This window comes from Thermobia domestica, chromosome 5 (genome assembly GCF_964235325.1).
Source record: "Thermobia domestica chromosome 5, izTheDome1.hap1.1, whole genome shotgun sequence".
Taxonomy (NCBI): domain Eukaryota; kingdom Metazoa; phylum Arthropoda; class Insecta; order Zygentoma; family Lepismatidae; genus Thermobia; species Thermobia domestica.
The window spans coordinates 169,646,753-169,670,303 of NC_137458.1; the positions used below are offsets into that span (position 1 = coordinate 169,646,753).

A 23,551-nucleotide genomic window follows, 5' to 3' on the forward strand; every position below is an offset into this window, starting at 1 on the left:
AGAAACTTAGTTGTGCATTTAAATTTTCATTTTAACCCAGCGAAGCTAGTAATATATATGCTAGTCATCGTATAAAAATGACAGCACATGTAGATTTTGCGATGCCTTATTTTGTGTATATAATCACAGTAAGAAAATCTATGAAATTTGGTCAAGTTTAATGAAACAAGTAGTATACTAAATTTGTGTGGCTTGAATATATAATGATATTGGTTTGTAATAAATGTCATCCCCCACAGATATCGCTGAACCTTTTCACAAGCTAAATCATGGCTTACTGCTTAAAAATTATCAATAACCTTTCACGTAACCTTTTGATGTTAATTTCGTCTTACTTAAAAGGCCGCAACAAATTGTCATATCTAATCAAGTCAGTTCCCTGGTGTATGAACTTAATTCAGACGTACCTCAGGGATGATTGAAACTCGAAACTCTGTATTTTCCCAAAGGAAATGAACAATATTATAATTGTACTGTACTGGGTTTTAAATTTCTGTGAATATTTATGTTCACTATTCATGATTCGCCAGTTTGTTATTGTGATTCAATTTAGTTTTAAAATGGCTGAACAAGCTTCTATGCTTCTTGGAATTTTATATATACAGGTATATATAAATATGTATATGTAATAATTTTTACGTTTGAATTATGCAATCCTATTCTAACAGAGGTAACTTCAAACGGAAAGTGTGTAATTTTGTGATTCGTCGTTTTCTTTTTCTTTCTTATTCTTCTTATAACTTTTACTTATTTGTACTACGTTTGTATAAGCCAGCGTTTCCCAACCGGTGTGCCGCGGCACATTGGTGTGCCGTGAATGGGCCGCTGGTGTGCCGCGCGGAAATAGAAGCAGTATTATTAACTCTATAGCAATCATATTGCAAGACATAAGAAAAAATGTATATTTCTATTTCACATTACTATGAACCTCTACTATGAATCTACAATTTTATGTTTCATACCCTGTTACTTTTCTGTTCATTTTTAATATTGAAAACAGTATTTGTTATCATTGTTATGACCATTATTGCTTCTTTATTGTTGCAGGCTATTGCGTAACTTGAAATTTTAAAATATTCCATCCTTTCGACAAAGCAAACATGCATACAAATTACCTACATTTGTGATTTAAAAGTAAAAGAGATTTGCTTGTTCGTTTGCTATTTAGTAATCTTACTTCTTAGTAAAAGCTAAGTACAGTTTTCGAAAAAGAAAGTGTATTTTTAAAAACCTGAGTCCTATATCTCACTGCAATTGTTTTCAATTTTTAAATTAGAATGAAAAATAAGCATAATTATATACCACGGGTGAAAACCAGTGATCGAGCTTTCTTCTCAAATCAGTAATCACAGAAAAAAAATACCACGATATTTTATATTTTCAAATAATAATGTCTATAAGTGTGCCGCGAGAATTCAAGTTATAACCGTAGTGTGCCGCAAGTTGAAAAAGGTTGGGAAACGCTGGTATAAGCACTCAAAAAAATCTGTTATCCGGACAGCGCTATATTGTACAAATATACGGAATCCTTATGTTTACTACAGAAATCAGTATGGAGCATACGTTATCCATATGCTATATACGCACTGCCCTTAGATGTTACATCATGCCGTTGCAGGATGTCTGGCATCTAACAGTCTTCCGTATATTATATATGTATACGTATGTTACGTACATCAGCTATATGTTACATACGTCTATCTGTATGTGAGATCCTGACCTCCTATATACTGTTCTTTCATTCTTACGGAAAGTACGTTTATTCAGAACACTTGTGCGGAAAGTACGTATAAAATATACTATTTTCAATCATACGTTTGCTCTACGTTAAGACCGAAAACTACAGGATTTACACGTGTAACCTACGTTTTTACGTACGCCAGATACATTTTTTTCAGTGTGTATATTTTGTTATGAAATAATTTTATATACTATATTGTATGCAAGCCTATCGTAATTAGGGTTAAGCCTTGTAATATGCGCAAAGAAATGGATAAATATATAAACAAATAAATATACTTCCCCGCCCGAAGACAACACTTTCTTTGACAAAGCCTACTGGTCATGGGTATCAAACTAACTATATACAGAAACTGTTTCACAGAGAAATATCTACTACGAGGACGGGAAAGAAAAAAGTGGCAACATATAAATCTTTTGTGGACCTTTTAATGTACAGTCATGAGACTTCTACAGGCCTTCAACGTAACCCCTGCAGCATGTTACATCCGTTGCCAGATGTGAGGAAGTCGCAGGATACCAGCAGCAGTGCCATCTTTGTTGATCTCTATAGTTCGATGTCTATAGAGCGCTCTATAGCTCGAAGTATGACATCTCTAGTGCAGAAACACATCCCTCAAAGTGTTTCCTTCATCTTAGGAAACTGATGAAAGTTACATGGATTCATGTCCCCTGAATAGAATGGGTGTTCTAGAACATCCCACCCAGTGTTCGAACTGGAAAAAAAGCAGAGGTGGTATGTTTTACTATGGTTTTGACTTAACATACCGCCTATTTAAAAAATGTCTTCATCACTGAAAAACCAGAGACGGTATGTCCTTATTACTGGAAAACCAGAGGCGGTATTGCATACCATCGCATACCGCCTCACTTCAACCACTGCTCCCACCCCTATCGTGCGAACAGGTTTCTCACAGCAATTGCGTTGTGGCAACGGGCGTTCTCATGCAAAACAATGGTGGGATCCCTTATGAAGTTGAGTCGTTTCCTACGTAGTGCAGGACGAAGATGTTATTCTTGAAACCTGCGGTCGTACACACGAATCCAAAAATGCATTACTACCTGCAGTTCTCCTTTTCCTGCAATAGTAGGAAACCCACAAATCATGGTCGTTGTGTTGGTTGAAAATTCGAAAAGCGTTGGACCAAAACTCAATTTTGTTACAAATATATCAGTGTCGGAAACTGCAAATAAGAGAATAAAATAAATTGTTAAGAATTAGGTTTTATTATTCAAAGGAAAATGCATGACACAAAAAGTTACAAAATGATCTTACCTAAGCAAGTGAAACAACATGAATGGTAAGAAATAGATATCAAAGGAAACAAATTTCTTACTTTTTCCAAAGGAAACACTAAAAAAAAAATAGGTTACATAACGTAAAGATTTAATATAAACGCCTAACAGCACAACAACAAACATCCACAGGAAACTGAGAGACAAACACAGACTAAGGGACACCTTTAGCGAGTAGACTTGGGGGCCTCCCATGCAAGATAAAGAGATGGGACCCTACTTGTAAAAATAATATTAATAATAATAATAATAATAATAATAATAATAATAATAATTATTATTATTATTATTATTATTATTATTATTATTATTATTATTATTATTATTATTATTATTATTATTGAAAACTCGTTTCCTTTCCAAATCTCTGATTCTGCGTGAAAGCATGTCTGCATATAGCGGTCATGTGTACAGTTTTTTGTCAGCGAGTGGTCTCAGAGGCCAAATGGGATGGAAATCTCCGAGAAAGAGAAAAAAAAAAAACATTCTTATGATAATTTCTTAGTCAAAGTTCGAAGCACTTGTTTTTCACAGGTGCCTTTCTTCTTTCTTTTTTCGGGAACAGAAAAGTTTTTGCGTCTAAGAAATTAACTAACTAAAACTAAACTAACTAACTCTATGGCCTATAGAACCCCGAGGTTCAATGCCGCGTTCACAAAAGCTCTCCACTGACTTCTATCCTTAGCTAACTGCACCCAGTTTCTACTTTGTATTCCAATCTCTGCGAGATCCATCTTAATATTGTCCTCCCATCTCCGCCTAGATCTTCCTAATGGTCGGTTTCCGATTAGTCTTTCAGTCAAGACTTTGGAAGAGTTTCTACTTTCTTCCATTCTAGCTACATGACCCGCCCTCCTAGACTTGACGACCCTAACAATGTTGGGTAAGCCGTATAAATTTTGTAGTTCCTCGTTATGAAGTTTCCGCCATTCCCCATTCCCGTTCCTCTTGGGTCCGAATATTCGTCTCAGGATCTTGTTCTCAAATACTTTCAGTCTATGTTCTTCCCTCAGAGTAAGCGACCATGTTTCGCAACCATACAGAACAACCGGCATGATTACCGTTTTGTATATTTTAAGCTTCAAATTCCTCGATAGAATTCGCGACGACAAGAGATTTTGAACCGAATAGTAACATGAATTCCCTGCTTTTAGTCGACATTTAATTTCTCCGTGAATATGATTTTCCTCTGTTAATATTGATCCTAGATATTTGAAACTATCCACTTTATCAAATGTTTTATTTAATATTTTAACGCATCTATAATTTGCCGTATTACGTTCCCGACGCACTTCCATGTCTATAGTTTTCTCTGCATTTACTTCTAATCCCATGTCCCTGCAAGCGTTTAATAAGATCTCTGCATTTATTTCTATTGTTCTCCTATCATCCCCTATTAAATTTACATCATCAGCATATGTCATAAACTGGTGAATACCGTTCAACTCTAGGCTCTGGTTGCTATCTTTGATTTTCCTTATAGCGTATTCCAGAACAAAGTTAAATAATAATGGCGGCAACGCATCTCCTTGTTTCAGGCCATTTTCAACGTGAAAGGTCGTGGACAAAAATTTTCCTACCTGGACTTTACTTTGGGATTCATTTAAACATATCTTAATTAATCTAATTAGCTTTCTCGGTATTCCAAGTTCTGTAAGAACGTTGTATAATGTTTCTCTCCTAACCGAGTCGTACGCCTTTCTAAAATCAATAAATAGTTGATGTACCGGGGTATTGTATTCCCACTTTTTTCGAGTATTTGGCTAATGGTAAATATTTGGTCGATAGTTGTTCGATTTCGTCTAAATCCGCCCTGATAATCTCCAATAATTCCATCTGTGTATGAGGTCAATCTTGCTAATAGAATATTTGAAAGGATTTTATAGGATGTTGACAGAAGAGAAATGCCTTGATAATTAATACAGTCAGTTTTGTCGCCCTTAATGTGAATTGGAAGAATGATTGATTCTTTCCACTTTTGTGTCAATTCTTCCTTGTTCCAGATAAGGAGAATGAGTTTGTGTATCTTGTTCCACAATTTTTCACCTCCAGCTAAAATTAACTCAGCCGGAATTTCATCTACACCCGGAGATTTGTGTTTAATTTCTTTATAGCGGTTTCTACTTCTATTCGGTTGGGTTCTGAAATATACGATTCTGCGGTGTGTATTTCCTTTTCTCCACGCACACTAGTTTATAGTCGCGCGTTAAGCAAATCGTCAAAGAAATCTTTCCATCTATTTAAGATCCTATCCGTATCAGTAAAAACTGTACCGTCATATTTCTTGAATATATAAGCATGAGGTTGATAGCTATTCTTAAATTCGCTGAGCCCCTTATACATGTCCCGGATGCTTTTATTTTTACTATTATCTTCAAGTTCCTTAATTTTAGCTTTCAAAAAGTCGCGTTTCTTTGTTATAAAAGTTTTAGAAGTTTCCCGCCTGATATCTGCGAAATTTTGTGTAGTTATTTCATTCGGATATTGTAGCCAGTGTAATTTTGCCTATTTTCTCTTCTGTTTTAGTTTAATGCATTTCTGGTCGAACCATGGTTTGTTCCTACGTATTTCCGCGTGTCCCAATTTTTCTTTTGCTGAAATTTTAATGCTATCTCTAATTTCAATCCAGGTATCCTCATCGCAAGTGGATATGTTGATATTGCTATTGAGGTAATAAAGAAATTGTCATTGGAAGACATTATTGTAAAAACTAAGTTTTGTTTCGTAATCCATCGCAAGTCTTATAGGCCTCCTATGCCTCGCTCTCCCCCAAGATCGATTTCGAAAATTTAGGATGTAGATATATCGATGTTGGTATATTTGTGATGTCAAATGTTGATATATGTCAATATCTAAATCGGCGATATCGATATATCGACGTATTGCACAGGCCTATATCCGAGAAATGATGCTTGAAATATACCAGAATCAATAATCAAAATTTAAAAATGATCTTGCAATCCGACTGCAAGGTTGAAGGGGAAGGGGGTAAACCCGAACAATGATTTTAAACCAAACTGTTAAAGTAGTTATACTTCTCCCTTAATAGAAAACAGAAAACTATTACTGTAGTTTCTCTTTTACCTATGTTTCTGATTGTCATCAGAAATCAGCGACTGCACACGTTCTTTATATAGTATAGCAATATACTCTATAATTTTTCACAACTAAGCAAATCGGAAGATGAAATTCTTGTGATAATAGTGTGGAACGTTCTACAAAATATTCATAATTCATTGTCCTTATTTCCGTCAGTAATTTTGACACAGACTCAGAACTACAAGATTAATAGAACTAGAAATGAGAGTTTTAATTCCTTTTTTCTCACCCTAAAAGACGTCTGCATGTTACTGAGATTGTTATTCTTTTAATATATGTCCCCTACCCCATGCTGATTCCGGCTACCGGGGTTTCGGGGCAATGGGTACCGGAAAGTGTAATGTGAGATAACTCTCAAGTCTCGACAATTTGTTAAAAGAGATTTTGCATTTCATGTTGTTATTTCTTCGTTACAAAAACACTTCTAATTGACTATATTTATGGTGTATTACTGAACGTATACACTCCGCATAAAAAAACAACTAACACGTTGCAGTTAAGACAGCCAATATATACCTTCTTATTCCGCAATCATGTCTGGTAGGGAGACCATCCTTTCCCTCCTCCTTTCCTCTCTCCCATATTAAAATCAGCAACAACATGAGCACAATTCTAATTTCAAAATATACATGTATTATTGTCAATAAAGTGAAAGAATAAATATCAAACGAAACGAGATTCGTAAGTTGATGTAGAGAGAAACTTAAACACATTTCAATGTAAAATTGAAACCAATCTATTAGATATCTGTTAGAGATACGGAAGTGAGGCAGACAGAGAAAAGGAGATGAAAGATAAGAAAATGGGACACAGATAAAAATATTGGATTTAAACGTAGTAAGAAAAGAATATAACATTATAAAGTTCCATTTCCAGAAATCCAACAGTAATATAGAAATAAGGTTTTTTAAAAAAATTTGTCAGAACTATACCAATATATTTGTAGAGGATGCTTAAACAATTCATTAAGTCACTTTCAAAATGAATACCAAACTTGGTGATCAAATTAAATACTCACTTTTCAGTGAAACTGAAAAGTTCGGAAACACATTAGAATCATGTCAAAAATTTAACCACATCCTGTCATTCTGCGTGGTTCTGTTGCAAATTTGGCAGTATTCATTAAATATATTGATCTGAAATGCACTCTAATAAACCTAGTAGATAGCGTAGGTGATACCTGCCATTCCAGAATACTAATGCGAACTGAATAAAAAAGAAAAAGAAAATATACAAAAAAGACAGAAAGAAAAATTGAATGAGTCCTATTTTACTGCCAAATTTCTATCATAAAGAGCCTGCATTAAAAGTCCAAATTGTGTCATAATGCAAAGTTACAATTGTTTAAAAGCTAAATAATAAAAAGTTATAATTGTTTAAAAGCTAAATTTGATGGTGGTTCCTTGTAAATGTAGCAAATCTTGCATATTTCACATTTCATACGTGGGTAAAACAAGTTTAAGTATTAAAGGATGGAAACGAATTTTGTGTCAAAATTATATAAATAAAATCGCTCTTGAAATAAGCAAAGAATGTCATTTCTGAACATCCGTCTGTTCCGAACATCTACTCTCGATTTCACCTATTGCGGATATAACGTTGTATTCGCAATGACAAAATGAACACGCCAGAACTAAAACGTGTCATCGCAGTGATTCGATTGAGACTCGGTAACCCACAGGAAAAAAGAGACTTTACTTAAGTCCTTGACATAGAGTGGGTATTTGTGTGTGTGATAGAAAGAGAGAAGAGAAGGATGCAAGACATTATTAGTAAACGTCAAAAACGCTGGATATATATATATATATATATATATATATATATATATATATATATATATATATATATATAGAGAGAGAGAGAGAGAGAGAGAGAGAGAGAGAGAGAGAAAGAGAGACTTAACGAATATAAATATGGGACCCCCGCGTAGCGCAGTCGCTAACGCTCTCGCCTTCGGTGCGAGCGGTCCCGGGTTCGATTCCCGGTAGGGGCATTCGGACGAAAAAGTGTAAAACGCTTTTTCAGGCCAGCCACCCTGAATGAGGTTTTCCTGAGTTTTCCTCATTCACACCAGGCAAATGCCGGGGTGGTACCTAACTTATAGGTCCCAGGCCGCTTCCTTCCTTCCCCAATCCTTTCTTCCTTCCCTTTCCCCGGATTGTGAGCTCACCGATGGACGTTATCCCCCAAAACGTTAAAGGCTAAATGGTCTTAGATGCCGAAAGCCCAGAAATCTAAATCCTAAATCCTAAATATAAATATGAAAACTACTTATCATTACTCTCTATGATGAAGACTGCACACGATGTTTATTCGGATTCCTGCCTTGTAACTTCTCCATAGAACGTTGGTAGTGAATGTTTTCTAAAAAAAAAAGATAGTAGATGATGAGGATTCGAACCGAATTTTTCCGTTTGCAAGTCTAGGACGGTACCAATACATCAACGGTTACTCTAACCGAAACTTTTAACAGAAGTTATAGTGTTTATTTCTAAGAACAATAACGTGAAAAGTGGATACTACAGACCAATTAAGTATTTCGAATTGTCCTAGTAGCCCCGATAGTGATCTTATGTATTCATGAAATTCTGTACCAGTACTACACATGTTATTGTCGAATAACTTAAGCTTGTGTGCAGCGTTACAAAAATATTTACTTACGTCTTGTGCACGTGGACATGGGTTCAAGTCCATTTGGAACAGTGGACCTTAATCTACTTGAACCAAAATTATAAGTTTCATCATAAGAAGCTCAGCTGTTCGCTTTAGTCTTTCGTAGTAATTATTATTGATAATGTTTAGTACCGGTAATTTTTATCCTTGCGTATTGTTTTTATTCTTTTCTTTATTTTAAAATTATAACCAAATAAATGTGACCACAATTACTGTTAGTTTGAACGTAAACGCCATATACAGTTAATAAAGAATAAAAATTTAACGCTCCAACGTAGCTGCAAGAAAGTAGAAAAAAACAAAGGTGAAATTATTGGAGTTTGAACCCATAGTAATGGTCATCAAATGTATTACAACCAGCTGCCGAAAACCGCTTGCCCACCATGATTATGCTTAGTAACTCGCAATATATTCAAGTTCTGTATTGCCCCTATTGGGAGTGTGCGTTCGTACCCCCAAAACTTTCACTTTTTGTTTTTTATAATTTTTACAGCTACGTCTGAACGTTAAATGTTTGTTCTTTATCAATTGTATCTGGCGTTTACATTTAAAATAACAATAATTATGGTGGAATTTATTTGGATATAATTTTAAAATGTATAAAAGAATAAAAACAATAAGCAAGGACAAAAATTACCAGTACTAAACATTATCAATAATAATTACAACGAAAGACTAAAACGAACAGCTGACAGCTGAGCTTCTTACGATGGAACTTATAATTTTGGTTCAAGTATGTTAAGGTCCATTGTGTTCTATAGTTCCAAATGGACTTGAACCCATGCCCTAGTGCATAAGACGTAAGTAAATATTTTTGTAACGCTGCACACAAGCTTGAGTTATACTACAATAACATGTGTAGTACTGGTACAGACTTTTCTGGGTACATAAGATCAATCCTATCTAATGTCATACGGACTTTATTGTGGATAAACACCACGGGCGTGGATTTTCTGGAAACGGATGAGTAAATGGAACAACTGCCTAATCTTCAAAGAACGTTCGTTAGGTTGACTCCGCATATTGATATTATTCCTTAAAATGACAACTACACAGTGAAGCTAAACATTTATAATAATAATAATAATAATAATAATAATAATTATTATTATTATTATTATTATTATTATTATTATTATTATTATTATTATTATTATAAGCGTACTTTTGAACTTAGTACAGCGTAGTTATTGCATAGTATATTATTATTTATGTACGTTTTCCTCCACTGTATGTTATTTCGTTTATTAGTGGGCACAAACTTAGTCTCCAAGTCGAATAAACAAATTTCGGCTTGCACCTTGGTGTAAATAACCTTCCAGAAAAGTCAGTTCGTCCCAAAGAGCAGCACTGAACTTAAAAATAGCACTTGCCAAGTTTAACACTCCGAATTTGGTAAAATTTGGCAGGTAGACACTACACATGAAATAAACGAGTAGGTGATTTTATTTTTTGCAAAAATCCAAAATTTTGAAAGTTGATGCCCGAAAAGCAAGAAAAAGTGCACCGAAGTGATCGAAATTGTACACAGATATTGCAGACGTAAAATGAGGGAATACGTGTTTCGTATTTACCTTAAAAAAAAAACGATTGGGTGGGGCACGGACCCCTCCAAACCTTTGATCACGAAATATAAAAAATGGTAATAACAGTATGTCAGAAGCGCCTAAAGATCAAGAATCGCAACATAACTTTAAGAAGTGATAATATGCAAGAAATAAAGAAAAACGGGTTTTTTATTTTCTGCGGAAAAAACGATTTTACGGGGCAAAAGCACACCCAAAATTTTGAAATTTAACACCCGAAAAACAAGAAGTGGACCGAAGTGAATGAAATTGTGCACATATATAGTAGACGTAAAATGAGGGAATACGTGTTTCGTATTTTCCTGGAAAAAGCGGTTGTGTGGGGCACGGGCCCTTACAAACCTTTGGTCATGAAATATCAAAACTACTAATAAGAGTATGTCAGAAGTGCATAACGGACATGAAGAATTGCAACGAAACTTTGTGAAGTAATAATATGCAGAAAATGGACGAATACGTTTTTTTTTATTTTCTGCGGAAAAACGGTTTTAGGGTCCAAAAGTCCCCACCCAAAATTTTGGAAGTTTACGGCTCGGAGGCAAGAACAAGTGGATCGAAGCGAATGAAACTATGTACAGATATTGTAGACGTAAAATAAGTGAATACGTGTGTCCTATTTTCCTATAAATGAATATATGGTTGAGTGGAGCACAGACCTAAACCGTTGATTACGAAATATCAAAAGTGCAAATAAGTATACGGCAGAAGTTCCTAAAGGATATGAGGAATTGCAACGAAGCTTTGTACAGGAGCAATTCACCAAACAAAAACTAAGTGAACAAGTATATTTAGTTAGTGCGGAAAAACAATGTTGGGACCAAGGTCCCATTCGAAAGAAAGCAAATATTACCATAGTAGCGCAGGAAGGAGTGGACCGAAGCAAATCAAATTGTGTGTAGATATTGTATATGTAAATAAGGCCTTTCGTGTTTCCCAATTGTCCCCATCTGATTTTCTTCAAATTTGGAACATTAACAGTAAACAGGAAATAAATCAACACATGTTTTTATTCATGCGGAAAAACATTGTAAGGATTAAAGGCGCCTCCCGAAACATTATAAAATACAGTATACTGTTTGTGCTTACTGTCGAATGTGCCAAATTTGAAGAAATCGGACCTCAACATTTGTTGAACACGAGAGGCCTTATTTTACATATAAAATATCTACACAGAATTTCATTTGCGTCGGTCCACTCCTTCCGCCACCCAAAGTCTTTTTTATTTTTTGAGTAAAATTCGAAGCACATATTCGCTCATCTTACGTCTACAATATCTGTGCACAATTTCATTCCCTTTGGTCCACTTCTTCTTACCTTTCCGGCGTTAAATTTCAAACTTTTGGGTGTGGGCTTTTGTTCACTAAAACATTTTTTTCCGCAGAAAATAAAATAAAAAAAAAAAAAAACACGTATTCGTTTATTTTCTTATGTATTGTCCCTACACTAAGTTTCATTGGAATTCTTCATGTCCATTAGATCTATCTGACATAGTGTTATTATCTCTTTCGAAATATCGTTATTAAAGGTTTGGAGGGGTCCGTGCCCGACCCAAACGCTTTTCCATGAAAATACGAAACACGTATTCCCTCATTTTACGTCTGCAATATGTGTGCCGACTTTCATTCAGCTCGGTCCCCTTCTTGCTTTCCGAGCGTCAACTTTCAAAATTTTGGGTGGGGGTTTTGCCCTCCTAAAACCGGCTATCCGCAGAAAATAAAAATCCGAATTCGTTTATTTTTTGTGTGTTGTCCCTACACCAAGTTTCGTTGGAATTCTCCATGTCCTTAGACTCATTGACGTCTGTTATTAGTACTTTTGACATTACGTGATCAAAGGTTTGGAGGAGTCCGTGCCTCACTCAACCGTTTTTCACAGGAAAATACGAAACAGGTATTCTCCCATTTTACGTCTACAATATCTCTGCACAATTTCGTTCACTTAGGTCTACATCTTCTCGCCTTTCGGGCGTCAACTTTCAAACTTTGGGTGGAGGTTTTAGCCTTCTAAAACCGTTTTTCGCATAAAACAAACAAACAAAAAAGAAACAGTATTCGTTTATTTTTGTGTATTGTGCATTCACAAAGTTTCGTTCCAGTACTGTGCCGTGTGGGGCCGAGAGGGAGATGGCCCCGAGCGCAGAAGTAAGGAGATGCAAAATTCTAGAAGAAAAAGAAAATATGCATATAAAATGGAAGGGAAAAAGTAATAATATATGCTCAAAATCAAGGAAAAGCAGGGTTTATTTTTGAAAATTTTAGCACGCTTCCTGCCAACCATGGTGACACGTCGCTACTGATCTATCGACCTCACTAATATGTACCGGGAAGGGCCATCGTATGCTCTTCCCAGGGGGTTCATTTTCCATGGTACGGCACTGTTTTGTTCCCATTCTTCATGTCCTTTATGCATTTCTGACATACTATTATTACCACTTTTGATATTTCGATATTGAAGCTTTGGAGGGTCCATTCACAACCCAACCGTCTCTTTCAGAAAAATGCGAAACACGTATTCCCTCATTTTACGTCTTCAATATCTTTGCACAATTTCGTTCACTTCGGTCTACTTCTTGCCTTTCAGGCGTCAACTTTCAAAATTTTGAGTATGGCTTTTGCCCCATAAAACCGTTTTTGCGCAGAAAATAAAAGAAACGTATTCATTTATTTTTGCATATTATCACTTCACGAAGTTTCGCTGCAATTCTTCATGTCCTTTAGGCTCTTTTGACACTGTTATTAGTACTTGATATTTCGTGATCAAAGGTTTGGAAAGATCCGTGCCCGACCCAACCTTTTTTGCAGAAAAATACGAAAGACGTGTTACCTCATTTTATATCTACAATATCTCTGCAAAATTTCGTTCACTTAAGTTTTCCTCTTCTTTCCTTACAGGTATCTCATTTCAAAATTTTGGGTGGGGACTTTTCCCCCTAAAACAGTTTCTTTGCAGAAAACAAAAAAACATATTCAACTATTTTTTACATATTATCCCTCACGAAGTTTTGTTCCTATTCTTCATACCTTTCGGCACTTCTGACATACTGTTATTAGCACTTTTTATATTTCGTGATCAAAGGTTTGGAGGTGTCCGTGTCCCACACAACAGTTTTTTTTTTTTTTCAGGAAAATACTAAACACATATTCCCTCATTTCACGTCTACAATATATGTGCACAATTTCGATGATTTCGGTCCATTTGTTTTTGCCTTTCAGATGTCAACTTTCAAAATTTTGGGAGGGGACTTTCACCGCCTAAAATCGATTTTCCAAAGAAAATAAAATCACATATTCGTTTATTTTATGTGTAGTATCTACCTGCCAAATTTTACCAAAACCGGAGTGTTACACTTGGGGAGTGTTATTCTTAGTAAGATTTGAGTTATAGTTTTATGTGGCAGGGTAGGGTAGGGTAACGTCCTGAAGACACGAGTAGTATACGTTCAAAACGTAGGTTCAATCCTGTTGAAGACGAAGGTCTTTTTTTTTTTTTTTTTTTTTTTTTTTTTTTTTTTTTTTACGAAGTGATTGTGAAGAATCGAATAGTGACTTCTGATACTAAACGAGCAATCCGTAAGAATGTAGAAGCAAACTGCTGTATCATGATAGAAACGATTTAAAAATGTTGGTTGGGAAGGGCAGATAATAACTGTGGTGCTACTAGAACAATTCGAAACACTTAATTGGTTTGTAGTATCCACTTTTCATGTTATTATTCTTAGAGAAAACACTATAACTTTTGTTAAATATGTTTCAGGTAGAGTAACCGTTGTGTGTTGGTACCATCCTGACTTGTAAATGGAAAAATTCGGTTCGAATCTCCATCAGGTACTATCTTTTTCATAAAACATTCGCTACCAACGTTGGTTGGAGAAGTTACAAGGCCAGAATCCGAATAAACAATGGGTGCAGTCTTCATCATACAGAGGAATCATAAGTAGTTTTCGTATTTATATTCGTCTCATCTTTCTCTATCTCTCTCTATCAAGCTTTCTTGACGTTTCCTTATCATGTCTTGCATCTTTCCCTTCTCCCTGTCTCTCTCTCTCAAGTAAATTAAGGCTCTTTTTTCCTGTGGTTTAACGAGTCCCAATCGAATCACCGTGATACTGCGATGACCTATTTTATCTCCATCATGTTCACTCTATCATTGCGAATTACAACGTTATATCCGCAATAGGTGAAATCGAGAGTGGATGTTCGGAACAGACGAATGTTCGGAAACAACTAGAAGATAGCTCTTTTTAGGTTATTTCAAGCGAGATTTTATTTATATTAATTTGACAAAATAGTTTTCACCCTATAATCCAATTCGTTTTATCTACGTATGAAATGTAAAATATGCAAGATTTGCTACGTCTATAGGGAACCAACATCCAATTTTCCTTTTAAGCGTTTGCAACTTTTCATTATGATAAAATTTGGACTTTTAATGTAGGTTCTTTCAGATAGCAATTTAACAGTAAAATAGGACTCATTCAGTTTTTCTTTCTGTTTTTTCCTATATTTCCTTTTTCTTTTTGTACAGTTTGCATTATTAGGCTGGTATGCCAGGTATTACCTACGCTATCTACAAGGTTTATTATAATTTTTTTTCAGATCAGTACGTTTAATGAACATCACCAAATTTGTACGCGGAATGACAGGATGTGTTAGACTTTAGGCATGATCCTAGATGTGCCTCGGATTTTTCAGTTTCACTGAAAAGTGAGTATTTAATTTGACAACCGAGTTTGGCATTCATTGTGAAAGTATATGAATGTATTTTCCAAGCATCCTATTCATATTTATTGGAACAGTTCTGAAATTTAAAAAAAAAAAAAACGTTATTTCTATATTATTGTTGGATTTCTGGAAACGGAACCTTATAATGTTAGGTTCTTTTCTTATTACGTTTAAATCCAATGTTTTTATCTGTGCTCCCTTTTCTTTTTCTTTTCTTTTCACTTTCAATCTCTACCTCACTTCCGTACTTCTAACATATATCTATTGGTTTCAATTTTACATTGAGATTCGTTTAAGTTTCCCTCTACATCAATTTATGAATCTGGTTTCGGTTCACTTTTATTCTTTCACTTTATTGACACTAATACATGTATATTTTGAAATTAGAATTGTGCTCAAGTTGTAGCTGATTTAAATATTGGAGAGAGGAAAGGAGGAGAGACAAGGGGGAACTGTACCAAACACGATTGTGGGATAAGAAGGTATATATTGGGTGGCTTAACTGCAACGTGTTAGTTGTTTTTTATGCGGAGTGTGTAAGTGCAGTAATTCACCATAAATATAGTCAATTAGAAGTGTTTTTGTAACGAAGAAATAACAACATGTAATGCGAAATTTCTTTTAACAAACTGTCGAGACTTGAGAGTTATCTCACTTTACACTTTCCGGTACCCATTACCTCGAAACCCCGGTAGCTGGAATCAGCATGGAGTAGGGGACATATATTAAAAGAATAACAATCTCAGTAAAATGCAGACGTCTTTTAGTGTGAGACAAAAAAGGAATTAAAGCTCATTTCTAGTCTATTAATCTTGTAGTTCTGGGTCTGTGTCAAAATTACTGACAGAAATAATGACAATGAATTATGATTATTTTGTAGAACATTCCACTTTATTATCACGAGAATTTCATCTTCCGACTGGTTTAGTTGTGAAAAATTATAGAGTAAATTACTATACTATATAAAGTATGTGTACTGTCGCTGATTTCTGATGACATCAGAAAGAGAGGTAAAAGATAAATTACAGTAATAGTTTTCTATTAAGGGGGAAGTATAACTACTTTTATTTTAACATTTTGGCTTAAAATATTTGTTCGGGTTCACTCCTTCCCCCTCAACCTTAGGTGTAGAAATGGAAGAACACACTTAGATTCTTATTGTTGATTTAAGTTTATTCCATATCCTAAATTTTCGATATCGATCTTCCGTTGGAAAGGAGGGGTGAGCTAGTTATTAGGGGACGCTACGGCTTGCGATAGATGAAATAATGAAACTAAATTTTTACAATAATGTCTTCTAATGACTATTTTTATTACTACAAATTGCATTGTAAATAAATCCACTTGCAAATTTGCAATATTATATACTGTAATTTCTTAGGTCCCAAAACTTTTTTCTTCCGAAGAAAAAGAAATAAGAAAACACCTGTCAGAAGCAAGTGATTCGAACTTTGACCTAGAATTTATTATAAGCAAACTTAGTTCCTCTTTCTCGGAGATTGCTATCCCTTTTGGCCTTTGGGACCGCTCATTGAAAAAAGTGCACACATGACCGCTATATGCAGACATGATACTAGGCAGAGTCAGAGATTTTGAAAAGGAAACAAGTTTTTATTATTATTATTATTATTATTATTATTATTATTATTATTATTATTATTATTATTATTATTATTATTATTATTATTATTATTATTATTATTATTATAAGATATGGGTTGGCAAGTAGGGTACCGTGTCTTTATCTTGCATGGGAGGCCCGCAAGTCTGCTACGCCAATGGAGTCTCTTAGTCTGTGTTTGTCTCTCCGTTTCTTGTATATGTTTGTTGTTCTGCTGTTATGCTTTTTTTATTAAACATTTACATTATGTAACCTTTTTTCTTATTTACGAGTATTTTTGAAAAAGGAAAGAATCTGCTTTTCTTTGATTTCTATTTCTTAACATTCATGTTATTTGAGCTGCTTAAGTAAGATCATTTTGTAACTTTTTATGTCATCCATTTCCCTCACAATAATAAAACCGTCATTCTTAAAATTTATTTTATTCTCTTATTTGCAGTTTGCCACACTGATATATTTGAAACAAAATTGAGGTTTGGTCCAACGTCTTTCTAATTCTCAGCAAACCTAACGACTTAGGTTTTTGGGTTGCCTACTATTGCAGTAAAAGTACAATTGCAGGTGGTAATGCACTCTTGGAGTCGTCCATACATTGCATTTACAGTCTGGTTCGGAGAAACTACATGCCGTAATATGACATGCGTCACTTTCACATTCTCCGGTTCCTGACGTAGCTTCTTGGATCGGGAGATTGATGGGTGGCGCCATTCATTTGATAGGCACTTAAATTCTGGTTCATAAGAACACGATCATGTTTCGTCAAGTGCAATGAACCTGTCCAGGAATACGAGACCTTCTTGTGTGTAACGTGACAAATGCTCACCCGGTGAGGGCGTATCTCTGTCGTTTTCAAACGTCTTTAACGTGGTGCTGTACCCACCGAGATGCAGTTTTTCGGTAACTAGGGTATTGAGCAACACATTCAACACTATAATGTGGGATGTTCCTACCTCATTAACCAATTCCCTGACAGTCTGTCTTTTATTCACATGCAACAAGGATTGAATCAATTCAATGGCTCGGTTTTCGACCTCATGGTAACCTCCACCTGATTTCTCTTGCACACTATCACGTTCTGCACGAAATACTGCAATCAAACGTGCCACAGTCCAATATGGTAATGCATCATTACCACATGCTTCACGTAGTTTACTATGACATTCTCTGGCGTTTCTTCCACAAGCCACTTCGGTCTTTACCCATGCACGTTGTTCTAACTTGGAAAACATCCCATTTGACAACCTACATTCAACACACTCCATTACTATTACTGCAGGACTTACACTTGCACCGCCACCCGCGTTATATAGCTCTACCCACCCTCTACATGTATTAGTATGTTAAACTTTCACTTGTTTAGATCGTATGCTGTGTGAAATATGTTGTCCAGAAAGTAAGCTAAAGAAAAATAGCAACAGTTGCAAATACTTCTTTGTCTCCGCCTGTCACCTTGTTTGTATCGAGTCGGCATTTCCATCTTTAATTCTTTTATCCAATTTTCTCTATCCTGCGCATCCTCTGTCCTTATCCTCTCCCATCAGATGATCTTGTATCATGTCCTTCCATCTCATCTTGAATCCTCCTTTCTTCCTTTTACCTGGTACTTCCAGCTTTCTAATTCTTCTTCCCACATAGCCGTCGCTTCTCCATTCTCCATTTCCGAGACATTTCAGCCTCTATTCTTGACATTATTTACTCAAGTGGATGCCACCTTAACACTGCCTCTTGTATAATCGTTCCTTATTCTACCCGTTCTAGTCACTCCATACATTCATCTGAACATTCTGATCTCTATTACTTCCATTTTTTTCTGAATACTTGTGATTCCCTAGGTTTCGCTGCAGGTACTCTCCCAATTGCTTATCACTTGTTTCACGTGAAATAAAATATCTAGATTTTATAAATCTCCCTATATTTAACTTAATTTCAAAAACACATTAGGATCTAAATAGTTTACATATTCCATCCTCTGTTTTGCCAGAATCGTTGTTAAATATAACAAAAATAAGAAAGCAAATCTTCACTCAATATCTTCTCGTAAAACAAATTAAAATATAAGATACTACGTCGCAAAACTCAGTAATGGGGAAGAGGGATCCTCTTAGCCTTTGAGTCGAATATGATCTTTCAGTTTTGTCTTACAAGTAAAGCGTCTAAATGGATGAATCGAGTTGCAGGATGAGACATAGTGTACCTGATAGAGTATGTGAAAATATTTCTATGTGCAAAATTATAGCGGCTGAGCATCATAAGGAACGGAGGAGGAGGGTGTCAAATTTGGTGGGAGAAGGGCTATGTTATGTTATAGAAATATATCAAATAAACTGTTGAATCGTAAAAATAGTGAAAGATAGACAATTCAAACAGTGGTAGTTTCACATATTGACAAGGGAAGAATGGGCAAAGTAGATCAGGAACCTCCGCCGCTATTTTGAAAGCGTCATTTTGAAATATGTGATATTTTTTGAAAGGTACACTTGTGATATATCAATAAAGGCCGACATGTTCTTAAACAGTCAATTATGAACTTTAGTGATCGTTATCTGTACTTATTTGGAAAATTTAGGACCATCTTTATAGTTATTTATGAAAATTTAGGAGAATGATGACAACATTGTGAACGAGTTTGTCAGAAAATTCTGCAAGGAAAATATATCTGTGATTGGTGGCATTCAAGCATGTCATCCTAAAACAAAAATGTTATTGATGAAGGAGGCAATGGAAGAGTTTGCTACTCAATTCGAAATACATTTTCCTGAATATGAATTCGTTATTGTAAAAATTACGTAGAATCTCTTATGGAGAAAGAAATTACAAATATCTCGGACCTGCGAGCTGTTCTGCCCAAGGCAATTTTCCCCCAAATTACGAATTTGTTGGAAATAGTCTTGACTCTACCTGTGTTATCAGCTTCTTGTGAGTCTCTGCTTTCAGCATGCATAAGACTCTCAAATCCAGTGGCGTATTTACGATTTTGTTTCGGGGGCTTTGCTAACTTTAGTCCTGGAAATATGAAAATTCTGCAAGATATGTCATTTACTTTAATATAGTAAATAAAATTTCGGGGGAGGGCTTAAGCCCGAAGCCCCCCTAAATACGACAATGATCAAATCATATCTTCATTGTAAGTCTGGTCAGGACGGAACATCAGCATTAGCCGCACTTGAAATAGAACAAGAGATAGCCCCTAAGCTTGAAGAAGATAAAATTATTGACATAGGCCTATTCAGAAAGTCGTAGCAGATGCGCTACAGTTTGTGTCCAGCAAGTAATTTGTAAATGCAATGTGGCAGAACCTTGTCAGATGGATGCAAGAACAGCATAAAAAGTGGTGGTGTAATATTAGACCAATATTTTACCAATTATTATTTTACATGTACTTCGTTGATTAGATTTTTTATGCTTACGGACGTTCAAGTATTGTAGGCCTCTTTAATATTCATATGGTTGAGACGCACGGAAGACGTTAACGATTTTGTGAACAATAAAAATCTATATGAAGGAACTCAAGATCTTTAATAAATGCTAAGGTTTGTTAATGCTTATCAAATTTACACGATAGTCAGTTGAAATTATATTGAAGTTCAATATTGAAATTAGTCTAGTATAGGCTATAATGTTTCTTTAACTATGTAGAATATTACATTTTAACGCAAAAATATAAGTCTTGAGAGCTTGTGTGTTCAGTTTAGGTAACCTCATGGAAGTCATGTCACTTTTTTAGAGTAGTTAATGTATTACCTGTTACCTATTACTTACTATATTATTTGTAAATAAAGGTACAAGGCGAAAATGTACAGTATATACAGGGTGTTTCAAAACAACACCGACAACGTTTGGGAGGTGATTCCTGACACTAAGATAAGACAAAAAAGTATAGACCAACCTGGGCGCACAAATGCTTCGTTTCGGAGTTATAGGCTCCCGAAAATAAATTTTGAAAGCCCATAGCTCAAAAGCTATGCGACCTACCGTAGTCGGTTCAAGACTTCGCTTTGGAACTAGTATGTGCCCTAACCAAATATCCAAGTTTCAGAATCCTGCGATACTTCCACAACAATTTTTATAGAGGGAGTTCGGCTACGTGCATATAATCTGAAGTACTCACGAACTACATCTATAAAAATTGTTGTGGAAGTACCACAGGATTCTGAAACTTGGGCATATAGTAGTTCCTAAGTGAAGTCTTGACCCGACTACGGTAGCTCCCATAGTATTGGAGCTATGGACCTTCAAAGTTCATTTTTTTCATGTTTTCGGCAGCCAATAACTCCGAAAGAAAGCATTTGTGCACCCAGGTTGGTCTATAGTTTTTGTCTTATCTTGGTGTCAGGAATCACCCCCCAAACGTTGTCGGTGCTGTTTTGAAACACCCTGTATAAATGTATCAAAGTTTTTAAATTATTGTTCCATTATCGCATTTCGTAGGAGAGGTTCACTTTTCTCTTCTAACCCCCGAAAGAGTTGTTAAAGTTCAATTTAAAGCAATTTATTGGTGAGTTCTTCATACGATGTTTTCGTGTTCATTATCCGCGGTTGCCGCGCCACCCGATTCAGCGAATTATCGTGAGTACACAATATAATACACACACACACATTATATATATATATACATATATATATATATATATATATATATATATATATATATATATATATATATATATATATATATAATGTTATTTCATTTGCAAATATGGCCCCCGCAAACTCAGAACTCTGGCTACGTCCCTGCCTTACACAGACCCTCTTTCTCTTCGCCTCTCTCGTTCTCTGGATTAACTTTTTCTTTAGCTGAACCCGTCAATGATTCGCTAGCCCTCTGTCTACTTATTAATTTTTTAGCGACATGACTGCGCAACACTTCTTGGGAGTGTCCTATGCTCAGGTTTTTATTTAGGATTCTCCATCTCCGATAATGATTGTGGCTTTTTTTACGACCGGATACCATTATTGACGCCAATCCAGATCATTTACCGGGGATAGAACCGGCACTTCTTGAGGCTGGATTACTTTTCTTACCTCAGTGGCTGTTTACAAATACCAAATGCAAATAAGCAACGTTATTGCTACATCATGGAAATAATATTGCAATTTGAGTCAAGTGTGTATCCAATGTCAGAAAAAATAAATCCCTGATTTTATTTGTCTTTCAGGTAAGATATTATGAATGGAACGTTGACAAGCCTTTGATCATTGGGGAATTCTCATCCAAATGCGGTGCAGGAACAAGTTTAGAAGACCTATTAGATCATGCTTATTACAATGGATATCAGGTACGTATTGTAAATTAATAATAATCCTATTTTCCATAGTTTCATAATGCACTAGAACCTATTAAAATGGACTAATATTACACCATAGCTGCAAAGAATATGAAGGTTTAGCTTTCAGTAAAATTGTTTCGAAGAATCTCAGCCGTTATATCAAATCTCCAAACTTTCAACCTACCTTGCAAATTTTCAATTTGCATCATCCTATGTAAAAATTAGAAATAGAGAGAGATGTATAGAGATGTATGGGTGGTTGTTAGGAGCGCTAAATTTTGTAAAAGTTGAAAAGGAATTGTGAGATGTAGGGTTTTGGATTCGTCTTCCGGATGCCACAATTGCTATCATGTGCACCACCGTTGAAGTCTCCGTTCTTAGAACTAAAATGATTTATAACTCGATGAAGACTGATTTCACGGCTTGGAAATCCTATCTCCCCGCGGTATCCCAGGGCTTAAGGAAAATAAGATCTCCTAAACCGTGAGGGCAAATGAAAATTGATTTTATTCGAATCCGTATCCGTGTATTCACATGCTGCAATGATGAAAAAGAATTTTGCTCCAATTTCTGGTTTGTACGAACTACACTGATTTTCACTTTCCATGAAAATTGGATATTATTATTATTATTATTATTATTATTATTATTATTATTATTATTATTATTATTAATAATAATAATAATAATAATAATAATAATAATAATAATAATAATAATAATAATAATGTTGCAAGAAATAAACTTGTATCTTAAATTTAAAATTTTGATTGATAGTCATGAAAATCAGTTCAATTTAGTCCATGGTAGATAGAATTCGAAAATTGCCTACATTGCCCTATTAGTGTAGCCTAACAAACCGTTGAAAACCAATGTTATTCTTGAGGTGAGGGATACGACTTGTTCATAAAAAAATCACAAATTTTGGTTAACAATATAATAAAAGCTCTAATGAGTAAAAACAAAAAAAAATGTTTTAAAATATCAAGCAAGACGAAAATTAACACTGAATATGTAATTTATGATAACAAAGATGAGAAGTAAGGCATAAAGCCTTATCACCAAAATTAAATTAACTATGTTACATTTCTGTTTTTCTTTCTCGACCTATAGCTTGAATGAATTATTATAAGTAACCCGACACACATAACCAAGCTAATGAAACCGAGATCCCTAACCAGTCCTAGGTGAAATTTATGATTGTTTATCCTTACATAATGAGCTCTCATGATTATGTATTATCTGTCAGGAAAGTAAATGTACACCTATTTTTCGAGTCTGGCATTCCTGCGCTACATCCGTGGAGAGTATGAGAATTAAATCAATCAAATGTTTACTGAGGGGCAAAAAGAAAAGTTTAATCTGAATAAGACATTGCAGAGGAGCACAAGCTGTGAATACGAATAGTGCATAGTGTAAATAAAGGACGACACCGAAAGACAAAGCCAGAAACAGCTGTTAAACTTAGAAAAAATAGTAAAAATTGTCGAAGTGGGAACATAAAACACAATTACAACAAATACACCGACAACTAAACGTTCACCACGC

At 35.1% G+C, this 23,551-nt stretch overlaps 1 protein-coding gene across 1 annotated transcript in view; it reads left to right on the forward strand.

Moving 5' to 3' along the window:
* The window catches only part of LOC145685312 (mannan endo-1,4-beta-mannosidase-like), a 150,781-nt gene that overhangs the window by 103,139 nt on the left and 24,091 nt on the right, over positions 1-23,551 (forward strand). Inside the window, exon 6 of the mRNA XM_081757684.1 lies at positions 21,893-22,012. Coding sequence (XP_081613810.1) covers positions 21,893-22,012 — 120 coding nt within the window. The remainder of the gene's footprint in view (positions 1-21,892; positions 22,013-23,551) is intronic.